The sequence below is a fragment of the Sus scrofa genome, chromosome 3 (assembly GCF_054392235.1).
Source record: "Sus scrofa isolate SSC_HxYL_T2T_F1_AM1 chromosome 3, Sscrofa_HxYL_maternal_Yorkshire_Landrace_v2.0, whole genome shotgun sequence".
NCBI classification, from domain to species: domain Eukaryota; kingdom Metazoa; phylum Chordata; class Mammalia; order Artiodactyla; family Suidae; genus Sus; species Sus scrofa.
In genome coordinates, this window is record NC_139385.1 from 61,751,198 (window position 1) to 61,778,599 (window position 27,402).

A 27,402-nucleotide genomic window follows, 5' to 3' on the forward strand; every position below is an offset into this window, starting at 1 on the left:
TTTGGGCAAAGGCAGTGTTTTAAATGCTAACATTTTCTTGCTTTTCTCTTTACAGAATTATATGTATTACAAGTAATTCAGAAAATACACATGAGCAGAACTTAAGAAAACAAAAATCACCTGTAATCCCATCATTCGGAGATAGCCTTTCTTGATATTTTGGGGTGTGTGGTATTTACATCTATATGCATATCTAGCATATATATGAGACTCAGACAACATGTATTATCGGGTAAGTTTTTGTACTTATATCAGAAAGCTTTGCATGATGTTATATATTCTCCCATGTTATTATTTTTAAGTTTTTTTCTGGCTATTTTGTTATATGAATTGACTTCAACTTAGTCACATATTATTTTTATTTATTTTTGTTTTTATTTTTATTTTTGTCTTTTGTCTTTTTAGGGCCTTACCCTCAGCACATAAAAGTTCCCAGTCTAGGGGTCGAATTGGAGCTGCAGCAGCCGGCCTACACCACAGCCATAGCAACGTAGGATCCAAGCTGCATCTGCGACCTGCACCACAGCTCATGGCAATGCCGGATCCTTAACCCACTGAGTGAGGTTAGGGATCGAACCCTCATCCTCGTGAATGCTAGTCAGATTTGTTTCTGCTGAGCCACAACAGGAACTCCACTTAGTCACATATTTTTTGTTTGTTTGTTTTTTTTTTTGCTATTTCTTGGGCTACTCCTGCGGCATATGGAGGTTCTCAGGCTAGGGGTTGAATCGGAGCTGCAGCCACTGGCCTACGCCAGAGCCACAGCAACGCTGGATCCAAGCTGCGTCTGCAAACTACACTACAGCTCACGGCAACGCTGGATCGTTAACCCACTGAGCAAGGGCAGAGATCAAATCCGCAACCTCATGGTTCCCAGTCGGATTCGTTAACCACTGTGCTACAACGGGAACTCCCACTTAGTCACATATTAAAACAGTCCTGTGGGAGTTCCTGCAGTGGGATCGGTGGTGTCTCTGGGGCGCTGGGACGCAGTTTTGATCCTGGCCTGGCACAGCGGGTTAAGATCTGGTCTTGCTGAGGCTGTGGTGTAGGTCAAAACTGCGGCTGGGATCTGATCACTGGCCAGGGAACTCCAAATGCCATGAGGTGGCCGACAAACAAACAAAAACATTCTTGTAGCTTAAACTTTGTATAGAGCTTTGTTCCCTTGGGGTAAATTCCTAGGAGAGGAATTGCGTGGTTCCACAGTTTCTAATTCACAGTATGTTGGCAAGTTATTGGTCATAGAAGTGCCACCAGTATATACTATGACCTGCAACAGGCTAGTATATGGCCACTGTCCTCTGAGTATTGACTGACTATTGACAGCATATTGTTATTCTTAAAAAATTTTTTTTTTTTTTTCTTTTTAGGGCTGTACCTGTGGCATACGGAGGTTCCGAGGCTAGGGGTTAAATCCGAGCTGTAGCCACCAGCCTACGCCACAGCCACAGAAATGCCGGATCTGAGCCGGATCTGCGACCTACACCACAGCTCACGGCAATGCTGGATCCTTAACCAACTGAGCAAAGACAGGGATCAAACCTGAAACTTCATAGTTCCTAGTCAGATTCGTTTCCCCTGTGCCACGATGGGAATTCCTAAAAATTTTTTTTACTGAAGTATAGTTGATTGACAATGTTGGGTTAATTTCTGCTGTACAGCAGAGTGATTCAGTTATATATGTATATACTCTTTCAAATTCTTTTCCATTATGATTTGTCACAGGATATTGAATATAGTTCCCTGTGCTATTTTGTCGTTCTTATAAGTATTTGCTAATCCATAGGCAAAAAGTATATCAATGTTCTCTTACTTCACATTTTATTTCTTAAGTTATTTTTTATGCTTTTTTCCCCCATTATAGTTGATTTATACATTTTACTTTTTCGGCCTCACCCTTGGCATGTAGAAGTTCTGGGGTCAGTGATTAAATCTTTGCCATAGCAGTGACCTGAACTATAGCAGTGACCAAGCCAGGTTCTTTACCTGCTGAACCACCAGCGAACTCCACACATTTTTTTTTTTTATTAATAGTGACACCAAGTTTTTTTTTTTTTCATGTGGCCATTTTAACGTTTTCCTTGCAAATTACCCATTAATGTTTTCTAAGACCCATATATTTGGGGAGCCAATATGCTTACTCCTCTATTTCACAGGCTCTTATAAGAATTAATCGAAATAACCTATTCCCCCCCCCCCCGCTTTTTTTGGTCTTTTTAGGGCCGCTCACATGGCATATGGAAGTTCCCAGGCTAGGGGTCGAATCAGAGCTGCAGCTGCTGGCCTACACCACAGCCCCAGCAACGCAGGATCCGAGCCATATCTGCAGCCTACACTGCAGCTCAAGGCAACCCAGATCCTTAACCCATTGAGCAAGGCCAGGGATTGAACCCAGGGCCTCATGGACACTAGTCAGATTCGTTACTGCTGAGCTGCGATGGGAACTCCCAAAATAACCTATTTGTATATGTTTGAAACCTACACAGCAATACACAAATGAGTTGACCAAATTTGTGATCTGGAGGGTGAAAGTCAGAAGGAATGGCTACCTGGGGACAAGCGGGCTGAGGACAGATGGGGAGCGGCGCCTATGAGAAAAGCAAGGAGGCCTTGACCTTGATCTGTTACCGAGAGGAGGCCACGGTCAGAGGCAATGATGGGGCTGGCAGTTGGAATTGGGGGCCGTTTAGAAACAGAAGGGATTGGGACAGGCCTGGGAGCTAGAGGAAGCCAGAGGCTGCTCAGGGCAGGGCTGGACCTCCCCAGGGTGGGGGTGGGGAAGGCACTTCCTGAGATATCCCCAAACCAGCAACTGAGAAAACACCAGTAGTATTGCTTCTCTGCAGACACACCTGAATTCCAGTGTGACCATGGCAAGTGTATTTCAGAACAGAAAGGGGGGTCCTTTGGCCAGAGCACACCCGGCTTTCCAGGAAGTCCCTGGAGTAGCCACACCTAGACAGGCAAGCAACAAACTCAGGTACGTGGATGAGTGAAGACAAGAACTGCACCGAAATTCCCCCAGCATGTATAGGAGCCCACTTTCATAAAATTCTATAGACTCATATATCATTAGATATAAATGTATTAAATGTAAATGTATATGATATACATGGTATATTATGTATATAACAGATGGATCTAGGCATCTGCCTGCCTGCCCATGGTTATCTCCAGAGGGGGTAGCGACATGGGATGGGGAGAAAGAATTATCTTTGCTTTACATTTCTAAGTACCGTTTCACTTGTTACAATCTGTATTCATCACTTCTCTAATTTGAAAACCATCCAGTAAAGAAAAAAAAAAAAGGTGGCCACACACCACCCTGCTGCAGGGCCAGCCCCTCACGAGGCGACAGGAGCTGAGTTCGGCGCTGTCACCGGCACCCGTGCTGACTCGGACAGGGAGCCCCTGAGATCACACCTGGGCCCCACAGGACGCCGAGCGCATCGCCAGCTCGCACTCAGGTGACGGGGAAGCATGCTGCCTTGGCAGGCAGGACCCTGTGAACAGGTAAGACATTTCCCGGGCTGGGAGTAAACACAAGCCGTCCTTCCAGATCAGGCGTGTGTCTCTGCCTGGCAGGGAGGCAGCAGGGATTCATTGCCCGGCAAAGAACTTGAGCTTGTGTGGGAGGGGAAATGAGAAGTTCTCTTCTTTAGTTCCAGGCCTGCCACAGGGTATCCGCTTGGGGTTCTATGTTCTTTTACACCAGGGAAAGCTGCTCTAAGGCCACGTTCTTTCCTCTTGGGCCAGACACTGGGCCGGGGCCCTCACGTGGGGGACTGGCTGAGATGACCTTGACTTTCTGGAGGCTTAGCTGAGGTGGGGGCTGGGTGGTACGTGTGGGACCAAGCAAAGAGAACATGGTCCGAGATCATAACGATCTGAAGGCAACGGAACCGGGCAGAGATCAGGGCTGGGCCATTTTGGATCACAGACAATGCAAGATGTATCTGAGGAGACCTTTAAAGACCACTGGGAATGAGGCGCTGGGCAGACCCGGAGGAAGCTCAGCTCCCCCGCAGGTGGCTGGAGAGCACTGAGCCGGTCAGGATGGGGTCTGAGAGGTCAGCGGGCACTGCATCATGCCTGGCCTCCTACGTGGGTCATGTTCCAAGTCTGATTTTACCCTGAGTGCAGAGACAAGGTAAAACTCGCTAGGAAACCCACATCATAAGGCCTTGCCAGAGCCTGAACGCATGTGTGTACAGATTTGTGGAATGAGCCCCAAACAAATCCCCAAATTGATGTTCTGTGCTTGAAGAGATCCTATTTTATTTTTCCTATTACCTGAAAAATCACCTCCATTTAGATTTATTTTTGCCCAAAGACTTCAGTGATGAGAGTAAAAAGTCCAATGTTGAGGAACATGCTTGAAATGAAAGGTTAATGAGACGTGGCCTCCACAGCCTGGATCGTGCACAGCACTTTTGGAAACAGGATTTCCTTCTTCATCAGCAGCATCAGGCGGATGAGGAGACATCCCCACAGAAGCGAGCAAAGTCTCGCTAAGGCCACATCCTCGTGCACAGTTTCAGGGACGCGTGTCTCTGTTCTGGAGTCCCCTCTGTGACCCCCAGGGCGACCCCACCGGTGGCCACGGTGGTACCTTCCTGTGGGCTTGGGGCTTTTGCTGCTCTGTGGGAGTTGGTGGGGATGGGAAGGAGCCCTGGGTTGGTGGTGGGCATTCCTGTTACTCCATGGGGCGGTGGGGGCCCTGGCCCGAGTCTGCTCACCAGGTAGATGGGAGACTCGGCCCTTGAACCTCAGTCTCTGAGCTCCTGATCAAAGTTCCCACATCTGGAGGTTGGGGAGGCACCCAAGGAGGTGGAGAGAAGTTCCAGCTTTCTCTTCCCATCCCAGCATGTGATAATGTGCACTGTGGGCTGTGTTGGCTTTGGACCTGCTGCCTCTACACAGATTAGCATCTGGCACCTCTGTTCTCCTGGAGCCCTTGCCTGTCCTCCTCCTCCTTGATCTTGTCTCCAGAGGAGTCTGCTACCATCACCAGGTCACCCTTCTTTTTTTTTCTTTTTGTCTTTTTAGGGCCACCCCTGAGACATATGTACGTTCCCAGGCTAGGGGTTGAATTAGAGCTACAGCTGCCGGCCTATACCACAGCCACAGCAACGCCAGATCTGAGCCGTGTCTGCAACCTACACCACAGCTCACAGCAATGCCGATCTGTAACCCGCTTAGTGAGGCCAGGGATTGATCCTGCGTCCTTATGCATACTAGTCAGATTTGTTTCTGCTGAGCCACGACGGGAACTCCTAGGGCACCCTTATTGTCTGAGATCCACTGAGGTGTGTCAGCGTTTGGGGACACGCGTGGCATTCCTATGAGCAGCCCCCTTGCGATCTGTATTTACTGGCGGGAATCCCACTAGGAACTCTTGGGGGCAAAACATTTTGTTTGCAACTGAACGGGTAGCACATGATACAGCATATACCTGTTTGAACGTGACCTGAAGGAACCCGTAGTACTCTTCGAGTTCCAGCTCTTGAGAGGAAGGGCAGGTGAGGTGAGATGGGAGCTTGAACTTGAAATTGGCTGACTCCTGGGAGTTAGCGTGAGGTGGAGAAAACACACAAGGGCTGTGGGGTTGGGCACGTCTGCGTTCCCGCCCCGTTCTGCCTTTACCGTTGTGGGGCGCTGGCATCGACAACTTATTAGACCCGATTTCCACTGTTGAGCTGTCAATAGTCCCACCTCCCGCATCAGATATTGGTAAAGGATGAAAGAAGAAAACAAAACTACGCGGCACACAAGGGGCCCGCAAGAAATATTAGTTTTTATGCTCCTCGATCCTCAATAATTTAATGAGTCCTTCCAAGAGAGACCATCCTTCAGAGTAGAATCCTATCCATTTTTGTTGTGGCTATTGTTGCTGTTGACGGGCTAGCCCCAAGGAAGTTCGAGTCCTTTGTTTGGTTTGTGCTAAGTTGACCTGGCCTTGAAAAAGGGAAAAAAGAGAAACCTGGAGTCCCTCAAACAATGACCCCTTTTAAAGCCCACACTGGACTGCAATTTCAAAGAATATTCTTATTAACATACTTTCTTATAAATGGAGCGCCACTCATCAAATATTTATAAGGAGTAGCCTGCAAAGCCAGCGGAGCGCTCGGCAAGCCTGGGGACATTTCCCGCATGCGCTGCAGGTGGCATAGGCAGGGGACAGCCTTTAATTTTGTGACGTGGTTCGGGGGCTCCAGCGCAAGCTAGTCTTGGCACGATTTTTCCCGGCTCTGGGCCTGTTCTGGAGACTTTCAGGACTCCCACGTAGCCTGGCCTCATAGGCAACTCCTTTTGAAGTCCACGGGAGCTCTTTGAATGGAAAACATACACAACGGGGTGTTGATGCGAATAGGAATCAGGCCTGATATACACGGGGAATAAAGGTACTTCTCACCCCAAATGGTAGCTCTTTAGCCCAGAAACGATGGTTTGATCATTAAATAAAAGACCCCCCCCACCCCACGCCTGCTTCAAAAACCCCACAATCTACCACCACGAGCTCCACCATCCATTTGCTCAGGAAATGATAAACCTGCTAATTACCTGAGAGTTTTAATTAAGCAACAGATATAGACAGTGCAGGGCTGTTTTTGCTTTAAACATATCAATAAACATTCTCAATTCCAGGGCAACTTGCTACATGACAAAAAGCTAAACATAACCATCTTTTGAGATATCACTCATGGAGTGTGATCATTTGGAAAAATATCTCTATTAGAGATAGTTAGAGATGTTTTGGGTTGAGAAAAGCAATCGCCCATGGAGTGCAAAGCTGCAATTTGTAGACAGGTTAAGTAAATTAAATCACTCACTGTCTTTTTTTTTTCCAGTGGCTTTGAAAGTTAAAGGTAATTTGCAAAGAAAATGCTCAGTTTGAATTGGTTTGTAATATCTGTTAATGATCTTTAAAAAAATCCACTTATTCACAATCCTGTCCCCAGGGGGAATTGCAGTGTGCTATCAGAAAAATTTCTAAAGTCTGAAATGTCATTAGCTAGTGATTTCTTGGAAGTAAAAAGCCCTGAAAAAATAAATTATATAAGGTATACAAGTACGGAGGACAATCACTTTGATGAATAATATCTGTGTTTTTCATGCCGAAAAATACAACAATTGAAATCCAAGCTGCTAAATTACAGAGCTGTCTTTTGAATTACCTCCGTGTAGGCATACCTGCTCTGTTTATTTCTCACGTATATTGAGTTCTTCCATATATTTATAGATTGTTGCTGTAAAAACAGTAGTGCGAGGAACAATTTTGATTATATTCCTTGTGTTTACCTTGTGGAAACATAAGGTGTTGCCTAAATACAGGCCTACAGGTGTGCCATCCAGGTTCTAACAATGGCCTGTTTCAGTGAAGCCTCCGAGATCCTGGAGCCAGGTGCGGGGAACGGAGGTGCCTACGCCAGGCAGCTCCTGGATGCTTCCCTCTTAGATAGCAGAGCCGTGAAATACTACACCAAAGGGAAAATTTCCTTCCTGACCCCAGCTGGCTATCAGTCTTTGCCTGGAAGCAGGGGAGTCTTTGTAATACAATATTAGTCAGTGTAACTGCAGATGCTGGTTTGGCTGCTATAAATAGCTAATCTTTTTTTTTTTTTTTTTTTTTTTTTTAAGGGAGGAGTTGGATTTTATAGTAAACCATTGGCTAGAGGTTAATTATACATTTCATAGGAGAGTGTTTCCTTGTAGCCAGCCTAAATTGGTCACCTTTTAACCCTGCTTTATATAATAAGGCTAGAAATGTAGGAGCCTTCCTAAATCCTTCAAATTATTGTCATAATTTTATACATTGGTCTTTACTTTTTTTTTTTTTTTTTTTTTCCCCTCATGCAGTACTCTTAGCTAAACTGTAGAGGGTCCTGGTTTTATTGGTTTTTCCTCGGGGAAAGGTATTCACTTTTTCCCCGTCCAGCTGACCTGCAATCATACGTGCGGCTCTTCCTACTTCCTGCTCTGCAGCTGTCAGGAGGGCGGCACAGAACCCTGGTTTAGAGCAAAGCTTGGATTATCGTCCATAAATACGTTCTACACTGTTTTCTGTGAGCCTCTCCATTTGCTTCTCCTGAGAGATGGAAATCAACATTTGAAACTTTTGGGGGAAGCTTTCTTGGGGTTCCACACATGGAAGCTTGCAAAGAGTGGAGCATGTGACTCAGAGCTTTATTCTGGAGGGAACACATCCCTTGAACCATCCCTGGACCAGACAGAGAACATAGCCAGTGTCCCCAAGTGCCCCTGTGATGGGATGACTCCTTCCTCCTCAAAGATAACCACCATCCTGATTTCTGACACCAGAGATTGTTTTGTCTCTTTTTTTTTGGAGGGGAGGAACATCATATAAATGGAATCAAATGGCAGCTGCATCCAGCTTCCTTCTTTCAACGTTATAATGGTGAGCTGAATTTATGGTGTTGGATGTCATTATAATAGTTTTTTCCTGTTGTGTTTCCTTCTTTTGTATCAGCTGCACAGTATAGCTTTCCCATTTTACTCCCTCCCTTTTTTTTTGAGTTTAGAGTCTCCCCTATTTTTTTTTTTTTTTAGGGCTGAACCTGAGGAATATGGAGGTTCCCAGGCTAGGGGTCTAATCGGTGCTGTAGCTGCCGGCCTACACCAGGGCCACAGCAATGTGGGATCTGAGCCGTGTCTGCCACCTACACCACAGCTCATGGCAACGCCAGATCCTTAACCCACTGAGTGAGGTCAGGGATTGAACCTGTGTCCTCATGGATGGTAGTCAGATTCATTTTCACTGAGGCACGACAGGAACTCCTATTATTTTTTAATTATAGTTGATTTACAATGTTTCTGTGCCAATTTCTGCTGTACAGCAAAGTGACCCAGTCATATATATCTATATATTGATATATCTACATTGATAGATCTATATACAAATCTATATCTATATCTACTAACCATTCTACTCTTGATGAATGTAGTTTTTGGCTGTTTCAGAGAGGGCTTGCTCTAAGCTTTTTGGGGACATCTTTGGTGGGCGTGTGCCTGTGTTACTGCTGGGTGTGTAGACCAAAGGGAAACTTACTGCACTGAAGGACGTGACTATGATTGGCTTCAATAATGTCAAACCAGTTTCCAGAGAGGTTGGGTCAGGTGGCACGCCCACCAGCAGTGGGTAAGGGTTATGCCATCCTTGTTGGCATTTGATTTCTTAGTCTTTTTGATTCTGGTCATTCTGGTGGTACATGGTTGAATCTCATTATGGTTTTAATTTGACTTTCTGGAGTTAGTAAGTTGAGCATCTGTCCATGTACACAGACCACTTGAATATTTTGCAAACGGGCTTTCAAATGTCCTGCTAATTTTCCCGTTGTATCATTCATCTCTTCATACATATTTGTAGGAGATACCTATCTGTTCTGGTAGGATCCTTTTCTGTCTCTATATCACTTACCACCCGAGCTTGACTTTTTATTTACTTTACAGTGTTTTTCGGTGAAAAGAAGGTTTTCATTTTAGTGTAATCTAATTTACCATTGTTTTCCTTTATAGTTAGTGCTTTCTACATCCTATTCAAGAGAGCTTTCCTTATCCCAAGGTCCTGAAAAGCATTCTTTTATGTTATCTTCTGGAAGCTTTATTGTTTCACCTTTCACATTTAGATCTGTAATCCACATGACATAGACTTTTGTTTATGGCGTGAGGTTAGGATTGAAGTTTGGCTTTTCACTCTATCATACCCACTTATCATATGCCTTTAATAGAAAGACTTCTTTTCCTTGGTGTTCTGAAGTGACACTTTTTTAAATACGATTTTTATTTTTTCTATTGTAATTGATTTACAAGAAGTGACCCTTTTGTCATAAATTAAGTACTCACTTATTTATAGAATGACCATATGACTTTTCCCTTTATCCTGGTAATGTGGTGAATTATTCAATAGGTTTTTGAATGTTAAAAAACCATGCGCTTCTGGACTAAACCAAACTCAGTTATTACGTATTATTTATTTTATGTACTACTGCATGTTTTGATAATTTTTACAACGGTACATACGAATGAAATTTACCTATAATTTTCCTTTAGTGTAGTGTCCTCGCTGGGGGTGTTATCAAGGTTTAGCTGGCTCATTAAATGAATCAAAAATTGTCCTCTTTATGTTCTTTTAAAAATTAAAATATAGGCATTCCCGTCGTGGCTCAGTGCTTAACGAATCCGACTAGGAACCATGAGGTTGCGGGTTTGATCCCTTGCCTTGCTCAGTGGGTTAAGGATGCCGTGTTGCCGTGAGCTGTGGTGTAGGTCGCAGACGCAGCTCGGGTCCTGCATTGCTGTGGCTCTGGTGTAGGCCGACAGCTACAGCTCCGATTTGACCCCTAGCCTGGGAACCTCCATATGCCTCAGGAGCGGCCCAAGAAAATGGCAAAAAGACAAAAAAAGACAAAAAAAAAAAAAAAAAAAAAAGAGGGGGTTCCCGCTGTGGTGCAGTGATTAAAAATCCAACTGCAGCAGTTCAGTTTGCTGTGGAGGCATGGGTTTGGTCCCTGGCCTGGCACAGTGGGTTAAGGATCCGGTGTTGCTGCAGCCGTGGTGTAGGTCTCAGCTGTAGCTTGGATTTGGTCCCTGGCCTGGGAACTTCCATATGCCATGGGTGCAGCCTATATATATATATATAAAATCTAATATAATGATTAAAAATATATGTAGTTTTTCCTTAAGTGTATTAGGGCCCTCCAGAGAAACAGAACCCATATAATGTATATAGATATATATGAAGAGACCTGCTACAGGAATTGGTTAGCACAATTGTAGAGGCCAGGAAGTCTTGTCATCTGCTGCCCACAAACTGGGAGCCAGGAAACTGGTAGTGTTCACTCAGTCGGAGTCTAAAGGCCTGATTGCAAGGCTGGGGGCTGGGGGGTGGGCAGTGATGTAAGTCCTGGTTGGATTCTTTTTTTCAATTGAAGTAGAGTTGATTTACAATATTATGTCAATTTCAGGTGTAGAGCATAGTGATTCAGTATTTTTACAGATTGTACGCCATTAAAAGTTATTGTAAGAGAATGTAATACACTTGTGCTGTAACCTCACTCCATAGATCCACCTGCTAATCCCTTCCAGAAACACCTCACAGACATACCCAGAAATAATGTTTTATCCACTATCTGGGCATCCCTCAGCCCGGTCAAGTTGACACATAAAATCGACCATCACAATTTATTTATTCACCACAATTTGCTTTGATTCCTGGCTTCTGTATATTTTAAAGTTAGACTTTTGGTAGGAAGCTGGTTTTGTGTGAGTTTTGCATGGAACAGTAAACAGAATTTAGACTCTGCCCTAGGAGTTTCCACGTGGCACCTGGCAGTAAGCTCACGTGGCTGAGGTTAAACTTTGTCACTGCGTCTCAATCTCGGGACCCGTGATCAAGGCCCATCCTGGGTTTCAAGGAGAAGCAGTAAGGTGAGAACCTTCTGGATGTGTGACAAGCATTCAGGTAAAACACCTGATGCCAGTGAGATGCTCCAAAGCCAATTTCATCTCCTCCTTTTGGTCCTTCAGTCACTGTCCCGCAGAGTTGTTGTTTTTAAATCTCATAGCTCACCCATGTCTCCACGCCCGCTTGCTGTTGTCCTCTGGGTGGTGGCATTTCTGGAACACCTAGTCTTCACCTTATCTTCTTCTCAGCCCTCCAAGTGCTCGCTCTAAAAAGGCAAGCCCCGGTGCTGCTCCATCACTTTACAAGGCGAAGTGCAGACTCACAAACATGCACACGGAGTTCCCCGACCCTGCTCCTCCTGCCTCCCCCTCCTGCCCTCTCACCCACTGTGGGCTTTATCTTTACCCTCTGCAGCTCCTGGGGTCTTTGTGTGTCAGCTTTTGTCTTCTTCCTGCAGAGTTCCTTCTTTAGCAATTGGCTCTCCCGGACCCTTCCCATCTCAGGCCGCGTGGTCTCCTTCTGGCCCCTGCCTCTATCTCTGTGGTTAGCCTGTGAACTCTCTGTGGGCAGATCCCAGGTCTCAGCTTTGGGAGATAACAGGTGCTCAGTTAAATCTGGAGATTCAAACAGAAGGGACAACAGTGACTAGGTGACCAGCTTGAGTTTCATGTCATCTTGTTTTGGAAGCCTGAGATGGGCTAAAATGGCCCAAATGCCATGACTGGGAGGGAGGCAGGAAGGCCAAGGTGCCGGAAAATTCTCAGGTACCATCCCTTCCTGTGCAACTAAATTTGGTTAAATGGTTCAAACTCTTTTATGATGGCGTCTGCTTTTTGAATGGATGAGTGGCAAGGATTTTCTATAAAGATAGATTTTTTTCCAGAGTAACAAATTTGAACAATTTAAGAATTTAAATGAAAAAAAAAATCCTACTTAAAAGGCCAATTGACCAAGATCCTTCCTCTTTTCTCTTATTAATAAAAGAGTGTACACAGAAACTCTCCAAGAAACTGTGTAAGAGATTCACAAGGATCATTAAAGTCTCTACTGGACATTTACTTTCACGTTGTAAAATTGGCCATACCCTCCAAACGGTGTCACATAAAAATGGACTTTCTGGGGCTCTTCTATATGAATGGGTTTTAGCTGCACAGTGGTGCCATTCATTTTATTTGGCCCATTTATTGCAAGTCCATTCTAAATTTGGCCTTAATTATTTTTCCTTTCACAAAAATATTTTGTGGGATCTTTTTGAACCCTGACTACTTCCTTCTCGTCCCTTAAAACAGAATCCAGGAGTGTTATTTTTGTTCTCTTCTAATTAAAATAATTGCTTGGTTCCTTTTAACTAGATTCGTGCAGTTATTAGCCTAATACATGGATGGGTGCCATGGGGTGCTTGAGAAACAGAATGAAAAGTGATCGTGTAGCTTCACATGAAAAAGATTGTGTGGTGCCAAGGACCATTTTTCCTTTCAGCTGGCATTTTACAAGGGCCTTTAGTAAACCTGCCTCCCCTCCCCATACCCTTACTAAAAGATGATTAAGCGAAAGAATAGTTCTATTTTCTTTATTAGGTGTATAGCTAACCCAGGACAATTTGGAGAGGGGAATGGAATAAAGACCTGGGGTCTGGTTTTAATTTCTGGCCCCACTTTGTCTTCCAGAATATCTGCCCCTGGAGAGCAAAAGCTCCATGTGTCCTCTGCTGGGGGGCAGGGGGGAGTTGATCAGAGGACAGTGGAGGAAGGAGTACAAAAATGCCCGGAGGAAGCACCAAGCAAGAGTTGGCAGGACCGAGCCTCTAAAAGGAAGCATTAAAATAATGTTTTTGACATCAAGACTTTTCTCGAAGTTGATGTCATCCTAGAGTTTGGCAAACAGAGGCCCATAGCTCCATCTGACCAGTCGCCCCTTTTTGTAAATTAAGATTTATCGGACCACAGCCACACCCATTTGTGTATGTGTTGTTTATGGCTGCTTTTGAGCCACAATGGGGAGCAGTAGCACAGAAGCCATTTGGGCTATGAAACCTAATGGATTTATGATCTGGTTCTTTACAGAAGTTTGCTGACTCTTGAGATGGTCCAGCCAAGTCACTGAGTATCCTCGAACTCTCTAGTCCATGCTGAGGTATGTGTTTATAGGACCTTTCACAGTGGTCCTCGTTTGATGAGATGCTGAGGACATTTGGTGATGTGCTGATGTCATGGGTGTCCAGGACCGGTATACAGGTAGCAGGAAGTGAGAAGGATTTGGCCCACGAAGTCATGGTTCGAGAAGAGGTTCTGTCCTGATTGTCTCAGTGGCAGGTCTCCATCACGTCTGGGCTCTCCCTTTGTCTGCTTCCTGGAGGAGGAGGTGTTCACCTGGCTGGAAATTCTGGCTTGGAGTGCACCTTTATTAACCACTTTAAGACTTATGCTTAACAGGGGGATGGCTGCTGCCAGGCCAAAAGATGGGTTCCCTCTGCCACCAGCTGGTGGTTGGGAGAGTCAAGTGAGAGAATGTGAGTTGAAGTGTTTCCTAAGCTGTAAGGTACTGTCTTTGTGGCATAGACGTTATCTATAAAAACACTGAATAAATGTGACCTCCATTTGGCATGTGAGGAAATGAGACTTAGCCTAATGGATCTGACAGTAAAACCAACAGAAGTACCAAGAGCTGGGTCTCCTGGTTTTAATCACTGAGCTTTCTAGCACACCATAAGCTTCTGTTCATCATGCTTCTTTCCACGGCTTCAGAAATGCTCAGTTCTTTAGTTCATCTGTCCCTTCCTTCCTTCCTCCCTTCACTATTCAACAATATTGAAGGGTCTGCTATGAACTGGAAAAAGGGCTGACTTATTGAGGGAGAGTGATGATGATTTAAGCAGGAGTTGGAAGGCTCTTAGAATGATTTTGTTCTTGGACCCCCATGGCCGGAGTCCTCCAGAAGTGTATACATTTTTGGTAAGATTTCCCCTGAGCTGCCCAAGGATTTGGCTCTAATTTGTGATATGAAGGAAGAGAGTAGATGGGGAAGAGTGAGTAACCCTGTCTCTCTCAAAACATTGTCTGAGATGTTGTTTTCAGCGGTATGTTGTGTGTGTGTGTGTGTGTGTGTGTGTGTGTGTGTGTGTGTGCACGTGTGCTTACGTACCAAGAAAGGAAAGAGATACTGCAATGTTGATGGCAGATCGTATTGGTGACGAAAGGATGGAGACAGTCTAGGTTTGGAAGATTTGTAAGTTACAGTTTTGTCCAAAGGAAACTATATCAGGGACATTTTCAAATAGGAATTGTCCAATTAGATGGCATATATTAAACATGCCAGAGGTAGATTTATTTGACCCTACAGTTCAAGCAGTCTTCATGCAGATTGTATTCATTCAATGTTGTGTCTTGTAATTTTTTAAAATGATTTTTATTTTTTTGATTATAGTTGGTTTACAGTGTTCAGTCAATTTATACTGTACAGCAAAGTGACCCAGTCACACATACATATACACATTCTTTTTCTCACATTATCCTCCATCATGCTCCATCACAAGTGACTAGATATAGCTCCCAGTGCTATACAGCAGGAGCTCATTGCTTATCCATTCCAAAGGCAATGGTTTGCATCTATTAACTCCAGATTCTCAGTCCATCCCACTCCCTCTCCCTCCCCCTTGGCAACCACAAGCCTATTCTCCAAGTCCATGAGTTTCTTTTCTGTGGAAAGGTTTATTTGTGCTGTATATTAGATTCCAGATATAAGTGATATCATATGGTATTTGTATTTCTCTTTCTGACGTACTAAGTATGAAAATCTCTGGTTCCATCGATGTTGCTACAAATGGCATTATTTTGTTCTTTTTTATGGCTGAGCAATATTCCATTGTGTATATATGTACCACATCTTCTTAATCCATTCATCTGTTGATGGTGTCTTATAATTTTTGATATGGTGATTATAAAATGTGTCTAGAGGAAGAAGCTTTCACCAAAATATTGAATTTGCCATGTCATGGTAAGGGAGGTGAAGTTCTTGAAAGTTTTCATTTTTTATTTTTTCCCACACCCATGGCTTGTGGAAGTTCCCAAGCCAAGAATCGAACCCAAGCCACAGCAGTGATAAGGCTGGATTCTTAACCCACTAGACCATCAGGGAACTCCTGAAGGTTTCTGTTTTTGATTCTTGCCCACTCTTTTTTTTTTTTTTTTTTGGCTTTTTGCATTTTCTAGGGCCACACCTGTGGCACATGGAGGTTCCCAGGCTAGTGGTTGTATTAGAGCTGTAGCCACCTGCCTACGCCAGAGCCACAGCAATGCTAGATCTGAGCCATGTCTGCAACCTACACCATAGCTCATGACAACACTGGATCCTTAACCCATGGTATCCATGAGGACCTGGGTTTGATCCCTGGCCTTACTCAATGGATTAAGGATCCTGCATTGCTGTGGCTGTGGTATAGGTTTGCAGCTGTAGCTCCCATTCGACCATAACCTCGTGGTTCCCAGTCGGATTCGTTTCTGCTGCGCCACGAAGGGAACTCCGATTCTTGCCCTTTTAACAGGTAAGTTTGCCAATATTACCTTCATAGTCAAATAGTCAACCTGACTGGCTATGCATACTCTTCAGGTAGCCTTGAACTTACAAGTCATAGAGTTCTCTGAAACAAAGGTGCCAAGGTTGCCTCGTAAAAATAAGGCAAAATGAAATCTTCCAGAATCTTCCACCATACAGTTGTCTTCTGCCAAGACTTCTGGGAGGTACAGTAGAAAGTCTTGACTTATTCTCCTCTTTCTCCCACATCAGAGTCACAACTCTGCTGATGGAATTTGGGGGGTGGTAGTATCTGGTTCTGCAGTTCATCCTGGAAACTCTGCTACTTCTCTGACATTCCCAGGACCCAGAACGCTGCTGTTTTAAGAGACATAATTTGGGGGAGTTCCTGTTGTGGCTCAGTGGTTAACAAATCCAACTAGGAACCATGAGGTCACGGGTTTGATCCCTGGCCTCGCTCGGTGGGTTAAGGATCCAGTGTTGCTATGGTGTAGTTTCAGATGCGGCTTGGATCCTGCATTGTTGTGGCTCTGGCATAGGCCAGTGGCTACAGCTCTGATTAGACCCCTAGCCTGGGAAACTCCATATGCTGCAGGTGTGGCCCTCAAAAGACAAAAAAAAAAAAAAAAAAAGCCAAAAAAATAAAAGAAACATAATTTGGGGAGTTCCCATTGTGGCTCAGCAGGTTAAGAACCCAACTGGTATCCATGAGGACCTGGGTTTGATCCCTGGCCTTGCTCAGTGGATTAAGGATCCTGTGTTGCTGTGGCTGTGGTATAGGCTGGCAGCTGTAGCTCCCATTCGACCCTTAGCTTGGAAACTTCCATATGCCTCACTTCCATGTGACCCAAAAGAGGCAAAAAAAAAAAAAAAAAAAAAAAAAAAAAAGAAACGTAATTTGTTTCAGCACAGAAAGCGTATTTGTTGCATGCAAGACTTAGCACTGATACAGATAATACTTTTCATCTCTCAGACATTTGTAAGCATTAACCAATTGATTTAACTTTCCCTCGATAAAGTGCATTTTCTTCCATTTGCTGTGGGAAAAACCTTCTTTTTCTAATTTTAATCTTTTAGCAGGTATTCTACTGAAAAATTGTCACCACACTGAAAATGTTTTGTAGAGAGGAAATAAATCTTTCAACGCAGTGTAAAATTCCACTGAAATAGATGACCTCCATTTCCTCAGTGTCTAAGCCTATTTTTAAGCGATTAAGCAACGCTCTGGAAAAAAAGTAAAATCTCATTGAGAACAGTGGGAGCTGTTACTGTATAGCTACTATTAGCATTACCACCACGACTGTGCGGGGAGTTTTTCATCATTTGCGCATAGGACCCTGCTCCACAAAGGCGAGCTGGACGAAGACTCTCCATAGTGGAGTGTTCAATCCAAGTGTATTTCAGGATCTTGAGATGAAGAGATGGCCTTGGATTATGAATTATCTGGGTAGGTCCCAAATCCACTTGTAACTGGCTTTTTTTTTTTTTTCTTTTTTTCTCTTTAGGGCTGCACCCGTGGTATATGGAGGTCCCCCGGCTAGAGGTTGAATCTGAGCTGCAGCTGCTGGCCTTCACCACAACCACAGCAATGCTGGATTGGATCTGCACCTGCAACCTATGCTGATGGCAATGTAGGATCCAGCTCGTGGCAATGCTGGATTCTTAACCCACTGAGCAAGGCCAGGGATGGAACCTGCATCCTCATGGAGACTATGTCAGGTTCTTAACCTGCTGAGCCACAATGGGAACTCCTGTAACTGTCTTTACAGTAAGAAGGACGCAGAATGATCGTGGAGGCAGAGGTGGCCAGGACGGGGCCACAAGCCAAGGAATGTGGGTGTCACCAGGAGCCGGAGGAGGCCAGGAAGGGAGACTCTCCCCAGCCTCTGGTGGCTGACACTGCTGCAGACTGCTGGCCTCAGGAACTGAAAGAGGCTACGTCCCTGTTGTTTGAAGCCACCGAATTCATGGTCATTGGTTCCAGCAGCCCCAGGGTGATAATGAGGGACCATCCTCTCAAAGTCTGTTAGGTTTTGGCAGGACTGGCCGGCTGGAGGGTGAGGAGGAAGAAAGGGAAAAGAATTGGCCTGCCAGGTCCAGCCTGTGGCTGGTCAGTGATTTTCCTTGGGATGTTAATACCCGTCATACCCCGTCTTACCTGCGGGCTGGAGACTGCATTTTGTCTGAGTGGCTCATGCTTCAGGGTCACGGGGAGCCCCAGGCGGGGCAGGCTGAAGCTGGTCATGGGGCCACAAGAAGAGGCTCCATGGGTTGCAGCCTGAAGTCTGGTGCTTGAAAGGGGAGCTGAAACAGGTAGGGGCTGTCTGGCCATGGGCACTTCGGGAGTCTGAGCCATGATCCTCCGAGGCAGTGTGTCCCCAGTTCCCGTCAGCTTTCGGAGCTCACCATCCCTCAGGGCTGCACATCTCATCTTCAGTAACTGAAATCTCTTCCTTCAGTTGAATCTAAATCCACCTTCATGGAGACTCCACAATAGGCTCTGGTTTTACTTTGCTTTTTTTTTTTGGCTGCACTGCTGCCATGTGGAAGTTCCCAGGCCAGGGACTGAACCTGTACCACAGCAGTGACGATGCCAATCCTTAACCACTAAGCCACCAGAGAACTCCTGGTTTTACTTCTTGCTGCATGTAAAATAGGGCTCATTCTTATACATGAAAGCTCTCTTCAAATCTTTGAAGGCATTTTTTTCTCCTTTTTCCCTTACCAGGCAAAGCACTCCACAGTTCTTCAACTCTGGCGCTCTGGAAGAGTATTCTTTCTATGGCTGGTGGCCAGTCCCTCCTCTAGGCATGCTGTCTTCCTCTGCCTCCCAGAGAAGCTCAAGCGGTGCACCAGAGCTTCAGATATGGTCTGCTCAAGCACGCAGGAGTCATTGTCTCCTGGGGAAGCTCACACAGTGCACCAGAGCTTCAGGTATGGTTTGTTCAAGCACACAGTAGTTTTTGCCTCATGGGGAAACTCACACAGTGCACTTGAGCTTCAGGTATGGTCTACTCAAGCACTCAGAAGTCTGCCTCCTTGCTTCTCACATCACTGAGGTAGCCAGAGATTGTTTCTATTTTTATCTTATTTTTTGACAAGCACATCATTTTTAGTTGCAATAAATACAGCAATGGATTAAAATGCCCTCTTGGTATTCTTGGGTACAGAGGAGTATATGGAAGCATATATTAGTATTAAAGATGGCCTAAAAGCCTCAAAGCATCCATCAGTCTGCAAGGAGTGCTACTGTATGAGATCTGTAGAGATCAAATGCCCCTCATGTCTTGACACATAAATACCCACCCTTTGGAGTTCCCATCGTGGTGCAGTGGTTAACGAATTCGACTAGGAACCACGAGGTTGTGGGTTTGGTCCCTGGCCTCACTCAGTGGGTTAAGGATCCGGCGTTGCCGTGAGCTGTAGTGTAGGTTGCAGATGTGGCTTGGATCCTGCATTGCTGTGGCTCTAGCGTAGGCCAGTGGCTACAGCTCTGATTATACCCCTAGCCTGGGAGCCTCCATATGCTGTGGGAGCGGCCCCAGAAAAGGCAAAAAAAGACCAAAAAAAAAAAAATACCCACCCTTTTATGTAGACTTACATAATGATGGTGAGGCCTCAAGGTCAATGCCAATTCGCCACGCCAGGCTGGGCAGTGTTCTCAGCCTCCCGACCTCGCGCCACGCTTTCTCTTCAAAACAGCCCCAGCCAAACCTGATCGTGAAGCAGCTTCTGGCCCGCAGGTCGCTGTGCTCCCTCTTCTCGTCTCTTGGCTGGAAGCGCAGATTTGGGTTCTGTTCCTGACTCAGTCCAAGTGCCAGGTTGGTCAACAAGAGGAAGGGTCCTTACTGGGGACTAAAGGCCAGTGTACACAGACACCTACCTCCGTTACTTCTCACCTCCACAGCCACCCTGCGCGGCGGACACCACATCCTGCATCTTACAGGTGATGGAGTCAAGGCTCAGTTCACTAGCTTTCCTAGCGCCAGAGAGTAACACGCCCAGGGTTTAGCCCAAATGATTTTGAAGCTGTAGCAGAGGAGGTAGGGCCCCCTGGACCTCTGCAGCCTGGTGCTCACCCTTCCGTGTGCTGCCCGGAGCTGGTTAGTTGGCATGAAATGGCTTAGCCTCAGGACTGAGGCTCTCATGTCACACATGCCAGGGAGCCAGTGCAGCCTTCGTGGTGACAAATGTGGGAGATCCTTGGGCCCAACACCTCTTCACGAAGTGCCTTCTGGGCCTCTTAGGCCAAAAGCCAGAACCAGGATGGAGTGACAGAAGCCTCCGAATAGGTCCAGGGGAGCTGGAATAAACCTTTCAAGATGAAAAGTCCTGAGTGCATCATTTATAATTACACCTGTTTCCTTTGCTCAGTTCTAACAGTCAACCTATTGACGAGGAATTTTGCCGTCTTCCTCCTCCTCGTCATCATGCTATCAGGATCTGCTCCTCCCTGTCCACTCCCCCAAAGGGTTCTCATGACAGTTGGTTTCACCCCACCACTCAGAGGAGGAGGTGTATTTCAATGAGCTCCCCGCTTCCCCTTCTCCCCACACCCTGCCACCACCTTCATGAATTTTGCTGAAATCCTATTTCTGGGGGACAGAGATGAATGCTGTGTAGTTATCTGATTAAACTGCCTCTTGTTTAAATCTATTTTCACAGAGACTTTTTTTCCTGTAGTAGACAGTCAGTGACACAACACATTAAAAATTATATCTGTATCAGTGGTTTCCTCTATTGTATTTATGAAGCATGGGCTCGTGTTTGTGTGTGTGTGTGTGTGTGTGTATGAGTGTGTGTGTATGCGTGTGAGCACCAGCTCACCCAGGGGTCCCTTGTTATGATGGATAAGTGTTCAACGATTATAGTTTAAAAAATATAAGGTTGGGTATATATTTTATTGACCTGTTAGAAAAGGATAGAGTTGTGTGAACCGCCAAGTGCATCAGTTACATCAAAATGAGACAAGGAAGCCTTCTTCAGCCAGGCTCTCTGCCTGGATCACATCCCCTCTACTGTCCAGAGCAGGTGTGCAGTAGGCTTCTCTTTCAGGGCATCTTCCTAATATTTCTATTTCTCTTCGGGCCCTGGGGACCAGGATACGGGTGACCCAACCCTCGCCCACGGCTCCCATTGGAACCTCCGTTAATCTTTGCGTTTTTTGACCCCGCCCCTTACCCAAAGAATAATGCCTCCCCCAGAATTACACAAAAATCAATGGCAAAGTTAATTGAAATCTGGATCTCTTAATGTTTTTCTCTTTCTTAAGTGATTGCTTGCTTTCTGAAGAGTGACGTGTAACTCAAAGGATGCTTTAATTGAGGGGGCGTGAATTGAGAAGAAAGAAAAGTAGAAGCAGATAATTTTCCAAGGGACTGAAAGATAGTGTTTACACTTAGGATTTCATTTCCTTTCTAGTTTTACATTGGGGCTTAAGGAATGTTTGTGGGTGGGAAGAAGGGCCAGGGCATTTCCAGGGCCCAGCTCACGACTCTGTGTCTCTGCGGGCTCCTTAAAGGGCTGGAAATGCTTTGAAGGAGGCTCGCCTCTTCCCTTTCCTGCCAGGGGGCCAGCGAGGGCAAGAGGGGAGAGGAGTGGAGGTTGCCGACTGCGAAAAAGGAGGTGGCCAGCTCCTTTCTTTGAAGGATTTTTACTTTCCTGAGGACTGAGGTATTCATGACATAGGTACTCATGGGCCTGTAATTGGGCTTCGTACTGCAGTACTTTTTATACTGATTGCAGTTTATAGATGCAAAGTGAACACTATTTCAGCAGATTCTCACATCAATTTGTGGAGGCCAATGGGATCAGTGTTTTTTTTTTTTTTTTTTTTTTTTTTTTTTTTTTTAATCTCTGTAGGGGAAGAAACAGAGGCTCCAATGAATTGGAATTTGTCCAAAATGACCCAGCCAGTGATGGGGGTGGAGAGTAGTGGCCTTCAGGCTTTTAGGGGGAAGGGAAGTGGGGGAAGGGCCAGGCACTTACCTTGACAGAGCTCCTGATGGCGGGGTGGGCAAGGCACCTCTTCCAGACCCACGAGACGTCCCCAAAGTGTCCTTGCTTGAGGCCAGGCCGGCCGCTGGGCGCTGCGGTTCCAAAGGCTGGTTCCGACTCTTGCTGGTGTCTGCAGCTTGCAAACTATTCAGACAAAGGACTCCAAAAGGCATCTGGTCAAGCTTTGCGAAGGGAGAAAACTTATCCTCTGATTCCTGGAGCCCTGAAGTCAGGGATTTCATTATGCTTATCACGATCTCAGCTTCCACCGCTCCAAATGTGATTAGTTTTGTAATTACTTAATGTCATTACCTGTCATCAAATCCAGACAGCGTTGGTCTCCCAAAATCTCCCGTGGCAGAGAAACCCACAACGGACATCTTTCCACCGTGTAACACAGAGTTTCTTTAATCACCCTGGCACTGTCCACTCGTTCCTAGACCACAGCTCTCAAAGTGAGGGAAAGTGCTATGCCCTTTCCCGAAAACTTTTACTCACGCCAAGCAAAGCATAAACAGAACCTTTGCAGCAAAACTGATACCCTTCTCTGCTTTCCTTCTTCTGTATGTTGGCTGTATTTTGCCGTGGGCAGAATGGCCAAAATAACCGGTTTACCGTAGAGAAACAGCCCACTGAGGACTATTTTTACCTTTTATAAAATGTGGCTTGTCTTGGGACTTCCTTGCTGTTCAGTCCTGGGCAAGTGTTTTCCTTCTTTGCTCCTAGGCAATCATTCGGCAAATATTCTGAGCGTCCCCTGCATATGGATGCTTGGGGTACAGTGGGGATGGAGCGGCTGAAGCTGGGTCCTCCAGGAACTTCTTCTGGTCTAGTGCAGAAAGAGGACTAAAGGGTGTGGGGGCTGGATGTTTGCTTTCCCCTCCTCCAGACCCCTCTCCCCTACCTCCTCTGTGACGACTTGGGGAGCCCGGGGAGAGAGGCGGACAAGCGCGCATTGGTGGCCTCTTTGCCCTCGGCGTTGGCTGGGGACAGAGCCTAAACTGGGAGCAGGAGGGTTGGGGACAGGTGCTGATGTGCCTGTGTCCTCTGCTGGCCCAAGGGTGACACTATTGCTTTTCTGTTGCCTAGGAATCAGCCCTCCCCAGGGATGCGTCCAGCCTGGGGAGATACCTGCTCGTCCCAGCTGTGGTGTTCTTAAGTCTAAGGACCCTTCTGTAAACAGATCACACGTTGGAAGTCACCTCCTGTCTCCGCAGCACTCTGACTGCCACTGTGCCAGGGGACATGCCGTCCCTTTCACACCCCGAGGGCATCAGCGATGTCACTTTGTCACCTGCAGGCTGTTGGACTAAACGTCCTCATATTTCAGGCTGCATTGTTTCCCTGTGACTCAATTACTCATTACTCATTGATAAGGCACGTGATCAATCCATTTATAAATCAAGTGTAGTCTCCAGCCTGCCCTTCCGTGCTCTGTGCTCAGGGGCCACTGGTCCCTGTGATGAAGGCCAAGTTCTCTAGAGAGCCTTCTCTGGTTTCATCATTTTGTGGAGGGAGGATGTTTTATCTTTTTTTTTTTTTTTTAAGGTTGTAATTTTGATTTTTTTTTTTTTTTTTTGTCTTCTTAGGACTGCACCAGAGGCATATGGAGGTTCCCAGGCTAGGGGTTAAATCAGAACTACAGCTGCTGGTCTGCACCACAGCCACAGCCACACTAGATCTGAGCCTCATCTGTGACCCACACTATAGCTCACGGCAACACCAGATCCTTATCCCACTGAGCAAGGCCAGGGATCGAACCTGCATCCTCATGGATATTAGTCAGATTGGTTTCTGCTGAGCCATGACAGGAACTCTGTAATTTTAATTTTTGATTGTCCCAATTATGAAGAAAAAATGCCTGTGAGAACATAAAACACAGAAGCGAAAAAATTTGTCTCACTGTCATCTACAGGCACTGAGAACATTCAGGATGTCTTTGGGGCTTGTCCTCACTTGGCAGAAGTGCTTGTATGTATTCATCACCAGCCCACCTCTGCTGACCAGTGCCTGTCTTTTCTAAAGAACTTTTTATAGATTCCCGGGCTCTTTGGCCTGCCCAGTGCACACTGGCCTCAACTGCCCACTCCTGCCAAACCAAGTATTTTCCTTGTCTGCATTTGCTTGGTCTTAGGAGGCGACTCTGGGCTCTGCCGTCTACGGTGTCACCTCTTCTTGGAAACGAGGTCCAAGGATTCAGGTGGGCTGGAGCTCGCCCACGATGATGGGTGGTTTTTCTATTTACCACTCTCCTTCTGGAAGCCCTGATGGATGCTGTCCGGGCAAGCTTTGCTGCTCTGCCCAAGTTTTCCTGAGTTACTCCAGAACTGCCCCCTAGAGGCCTCGGTCCATGGTAAAGCTATGTGGACTCTAGGATTTGCTATGCAAAAAGCCCTTGAACTAGGACGCTCCCCATTTCTCCGGATGATAAAAGGGACTCAGAAGGAGAAAAACCCCCAACAGAGTCGTTGCCTGATGGCACTTATTAATTAGCATCCCTGAGAAAGGGTGCCGAGAGATTTCATGTGGATTTGAGTTATCCTCTGGGAATTTGTCCACCAAAGCCACTGATGGGCCACCCTTCCTGTGTTGGTGGTTTTTGTCTGTAATAGATGAAGTCAGGATACTTTTCTGTCGGGGGAGGGGGTGCACGCAAGACTCACTTAGTGTGAGTTTCAGTTGAAAACCCTTCCTTTCCAGCAGCTTATTAAAAAGCACACACCAGTCTGGCTAAAAAATATCCTCAGGAAACCAGGCTGCAAGAAGAGAGGGTGAAACAGGAATGAACAATTTCGTTTTTCTTGGAAAATGGCATCATTCTCCAAGGAATGAAAGGCTAAAAGCATTCCCCAGATTTTTCTCAGGCACGTGTGCCAGTCCACAGAGGGCTGAAACCCTACACAGAATCTGGATTGATTTCAATTTCAGTCATTCAGGTGTTTGTGGCATAGAATAAACACCACCCAGAAGGCAGTCTCCTGAGTTACCAGAAGTTCCAGGCTGCCGTGTAATTTTAGGCAACACATTCAGTGTCTACACAGGGCGAGTAAAGCAGTCATTCAGTCCACATAAGCTGAAGAGTTTACGACTTAAAAAAGAAATCCTAAATCAACTGACGTTTGGGATTCAGCTGCTGAATTGATTTCTTTTTCTAGGGTCACGCAGACCTCGCTGAAATCTGTTTATAGCTCCCTTGCCGTCACTCAGTGGTATGTTTGTTGAATGAATGTTATGAAATCCTGTTGTGTCGGATATTACGAGCTCCCGCAATCAACATGGTACCTGCTGCTTTCAGGGAGCCTGCAATCCAGCCAATGAGATTGGACACACACTTAGGGGATAGCTGATGGCCAGCGCAAGGCATGATATAAGTAAGGGTGGGACAGGGCTGGAGAGGGGACAGAAAGACAAGGCCACTGGACTCTTTCAGAGGAGATTTTAGGCAACAGCATGCAACTGGGGGAATTTGAGTAGGTTGAGTAAGAGTGATGGTTTAGCAAGAGAAAGGTGGCCAACTAAAAGAAAATAAAGTGAATATTGATATGCCAGATGTTTCTCAGAAAACTAAGATCTTGGAGTTCCCACTGTGGCGCAAGGGGTTAAGGTTCCGACTGCAGGGGCTCAGGTCGCTGCAGAGGCGTGGGTTCAATCTCTGGCCCAGAGTAGTGGGTTAAGGATCCGGTGTTGCAGACTCAATCCATGGCCTGGGAACTTCCATTGACCATGGGTGCAGCTACAAAATAAAAACCAACAAAGAAAAATGGTCTTTACATGCATGAGCTCGTTTAATTCAATCATAACCATGTGACAAGCCATCTTAGCTCCCATTTTAAAGGTGAGCAAAACGAGTCTTAAGGATAGGAGGGAATTTGTTCAAGAAGCTTGGGGACACAGAAGAGGTCCGCCTGTCTCTTTCCCTCCCTTCAAATTAGCACAGTGGTGCTCTGGTCAGCTGCTGTTTGCAGATTCTCGCCTGGTGAGTGAGGAGCTGAATGGGAAAATCTAGGTGTGAAAACAAAAATGCAGTGGCACGTTTTCTGAGCTTCAGAGCCAAAGAGGCTGAGGAGAGTTGGGGTCTGCTGCAATACCTCCCCCCCCCATAGGTCGTGCTGCCCCCCAGCTCCCCAGAGCTCTGCCTCAGCCGGGGATCCTGGGTGGGAGGGCTCTTCTTCCCATCAAAGACCATCTGCACACAGGCTCTGCTCCCCCCGGACAGGTCCCAGGATGGCTGCTGCTCAGAGCGGAGTCTAGGAATACGCAGCAGATGGCCACTTTTCTCCAAATCTGTCTTCCCTTCTCCCTCGACGTGAAGCCACTCAGCTAGAGACTTCGCTTCCCAACCTCCCTCTCTGGGCATAAGGCTATGTTTTTGCCCATAAAATGTGAGCAGAAGTGATGCGTGCAATTTCTGCTTCCTGTGTACACCGGACACGGCTCTTCCTACCCTCCCTTTCTCCCCACGGGTTGGAACCCAGATGTGCTGGCAACTGCATTAAACTGAGCACTGACCCTGCAGGATGGAGGGCTGACAAGAGGGAGAGGACCTGGATCACTTTATCCTTCCAGGCTGGACCGTCAACTCCAGAGAGTTACATGGAAGAGACGGCACCTTGCGAGCCCCGGTATTTGGGGGTCTGTTGAATCTAAGAGCTGAGGTTTTTACGCCGAATAATACAAAGCATTTTTGGTTTGGGATGTAGAGTGCTGATTTCAAGTGCATATCTTGTCTGCCTTTTGTCCTTCTTTCCTTCCTTCCACAAATCTTTAATGAGCAGCAGTTGTGTACCAGCCACATGCAAGTCACTGGTGACAGAGCTGTGTCCCAGTCCTGCTGGGATCGCCTTTCCTGTAAGGGAGGAAGACAAAAACAAGCAGACCGATGTCAAAGTAAAACACTTACAGACCGGACTGTGTGTGGTGAAGGCTGTAGGCTTGGGGCTGGATTAGAGATAAAAGGGCCAGGGAAAGCTCCTTTAGCTAGTTTGCTCAGGAAGCTGGAGGTGCTGTTCCAGCTGAGCCCTATGGGAGACGAGAGGCAGGCATTCAGGCAGAAGGGAGTATGTGCAAAGGCCCTGGGATGACGAAGAACTCAAGCTGGAGACACTGAAGACAGGCGTGGAGGAGGAGAGCATGTACCAGGATGTAGGCGGTGCCAGTGGTGCTGGGTCTTGGTTTCCTTCTCTGTGCCTTAGGAGTTGTGGCAGAGTTAACCAGGAGGGTCTGAGAGCACATGCCATTCCCTGCTTTATGGAGAAAGGTGGGAAAGGGTAAGAATTCCCACAGTTGCTGCAGGATATGGTGGTCCTGGCAGAAGCAGTTGTGAAAAATTCTTTGAACAAAAAAATCGTTGAAGGAGTTCCCTGGTGGTGCAGTGGGTTAAGGACCTGGCCTTGTCATTGCAGCAGCTCAGGTCGCCACTAGGGGTTTGGTCCCTGGCCCTGGAATTT

General features: G+C 46.2%; 1 protein-coding gene and 1 long non-coding RNA gene across 51 annotated transcripts in view; one reads left to right on the forward strand and one right to left on the reverse strand.

The window, feature by feature from the left end:
- The window catches only part of LOC146404665 (uncharacterized), a 56,802-nt gene extending 30,150 nt beyond the window's left edge, over positions 1 to 26,652 (forward strand). For 4 of the 50 annotated variants that reach the window (XR_014841324.1, XR_014841316.1, XR_014841325.1 and 1 more), the window contains 7 exons: positions 56 to 232; positions 406 to 563; positions 2,850 to 2,983; positions 3,295 to 3,516; positions 13,492 to 13,561; positions 18,687 to 18,892; positions 23,045 to 26,652. Coding sequence is in view for 8 of the 50 variants with exons in the window: in XM_085018514.1 (XP_084874640.1) it covers positions 17,380 to 17,405; positions 18,687 to 18,892; positions 19,661 to 19,779; positions 23,045 to 23,134 (441 nt within the window). In the remaining 42 variants the exon portion in view is untranslated. Of the gene's footprint in view, positions 1 to 55; positions 233 to 405; positions 3,517 to 8,353; positions 8,423 to 13,491; positions 13,562 to 17,035; positions 17,406 to 18,686; positions 18,893 to 19,660; positions 20,683 to 23,044 lie in introns of those variants that run through there. The other 46 variants (XR_014841326.1, XR_014841329.1, XR_014841318.1 and 43 more) reach the window with 34 other exon arrangements.
- LOC146404667 (uncharacterized) lies at positions 7,826 to 10,453 on the reverse strand. The gene is made up of 2 exons (XR_014841357.1): positions 10,378 to 10,453; positions 7,826 to 8,582 (listed from the first exon to the last, which is right to left on the reverse strand). It is a non-coding gene; the product is annotated as an uncharacterized LOC146404667 (long non-coding RNA).
- Positions 26,653 to 27,402: the final 750 nt, after the last annotated feature.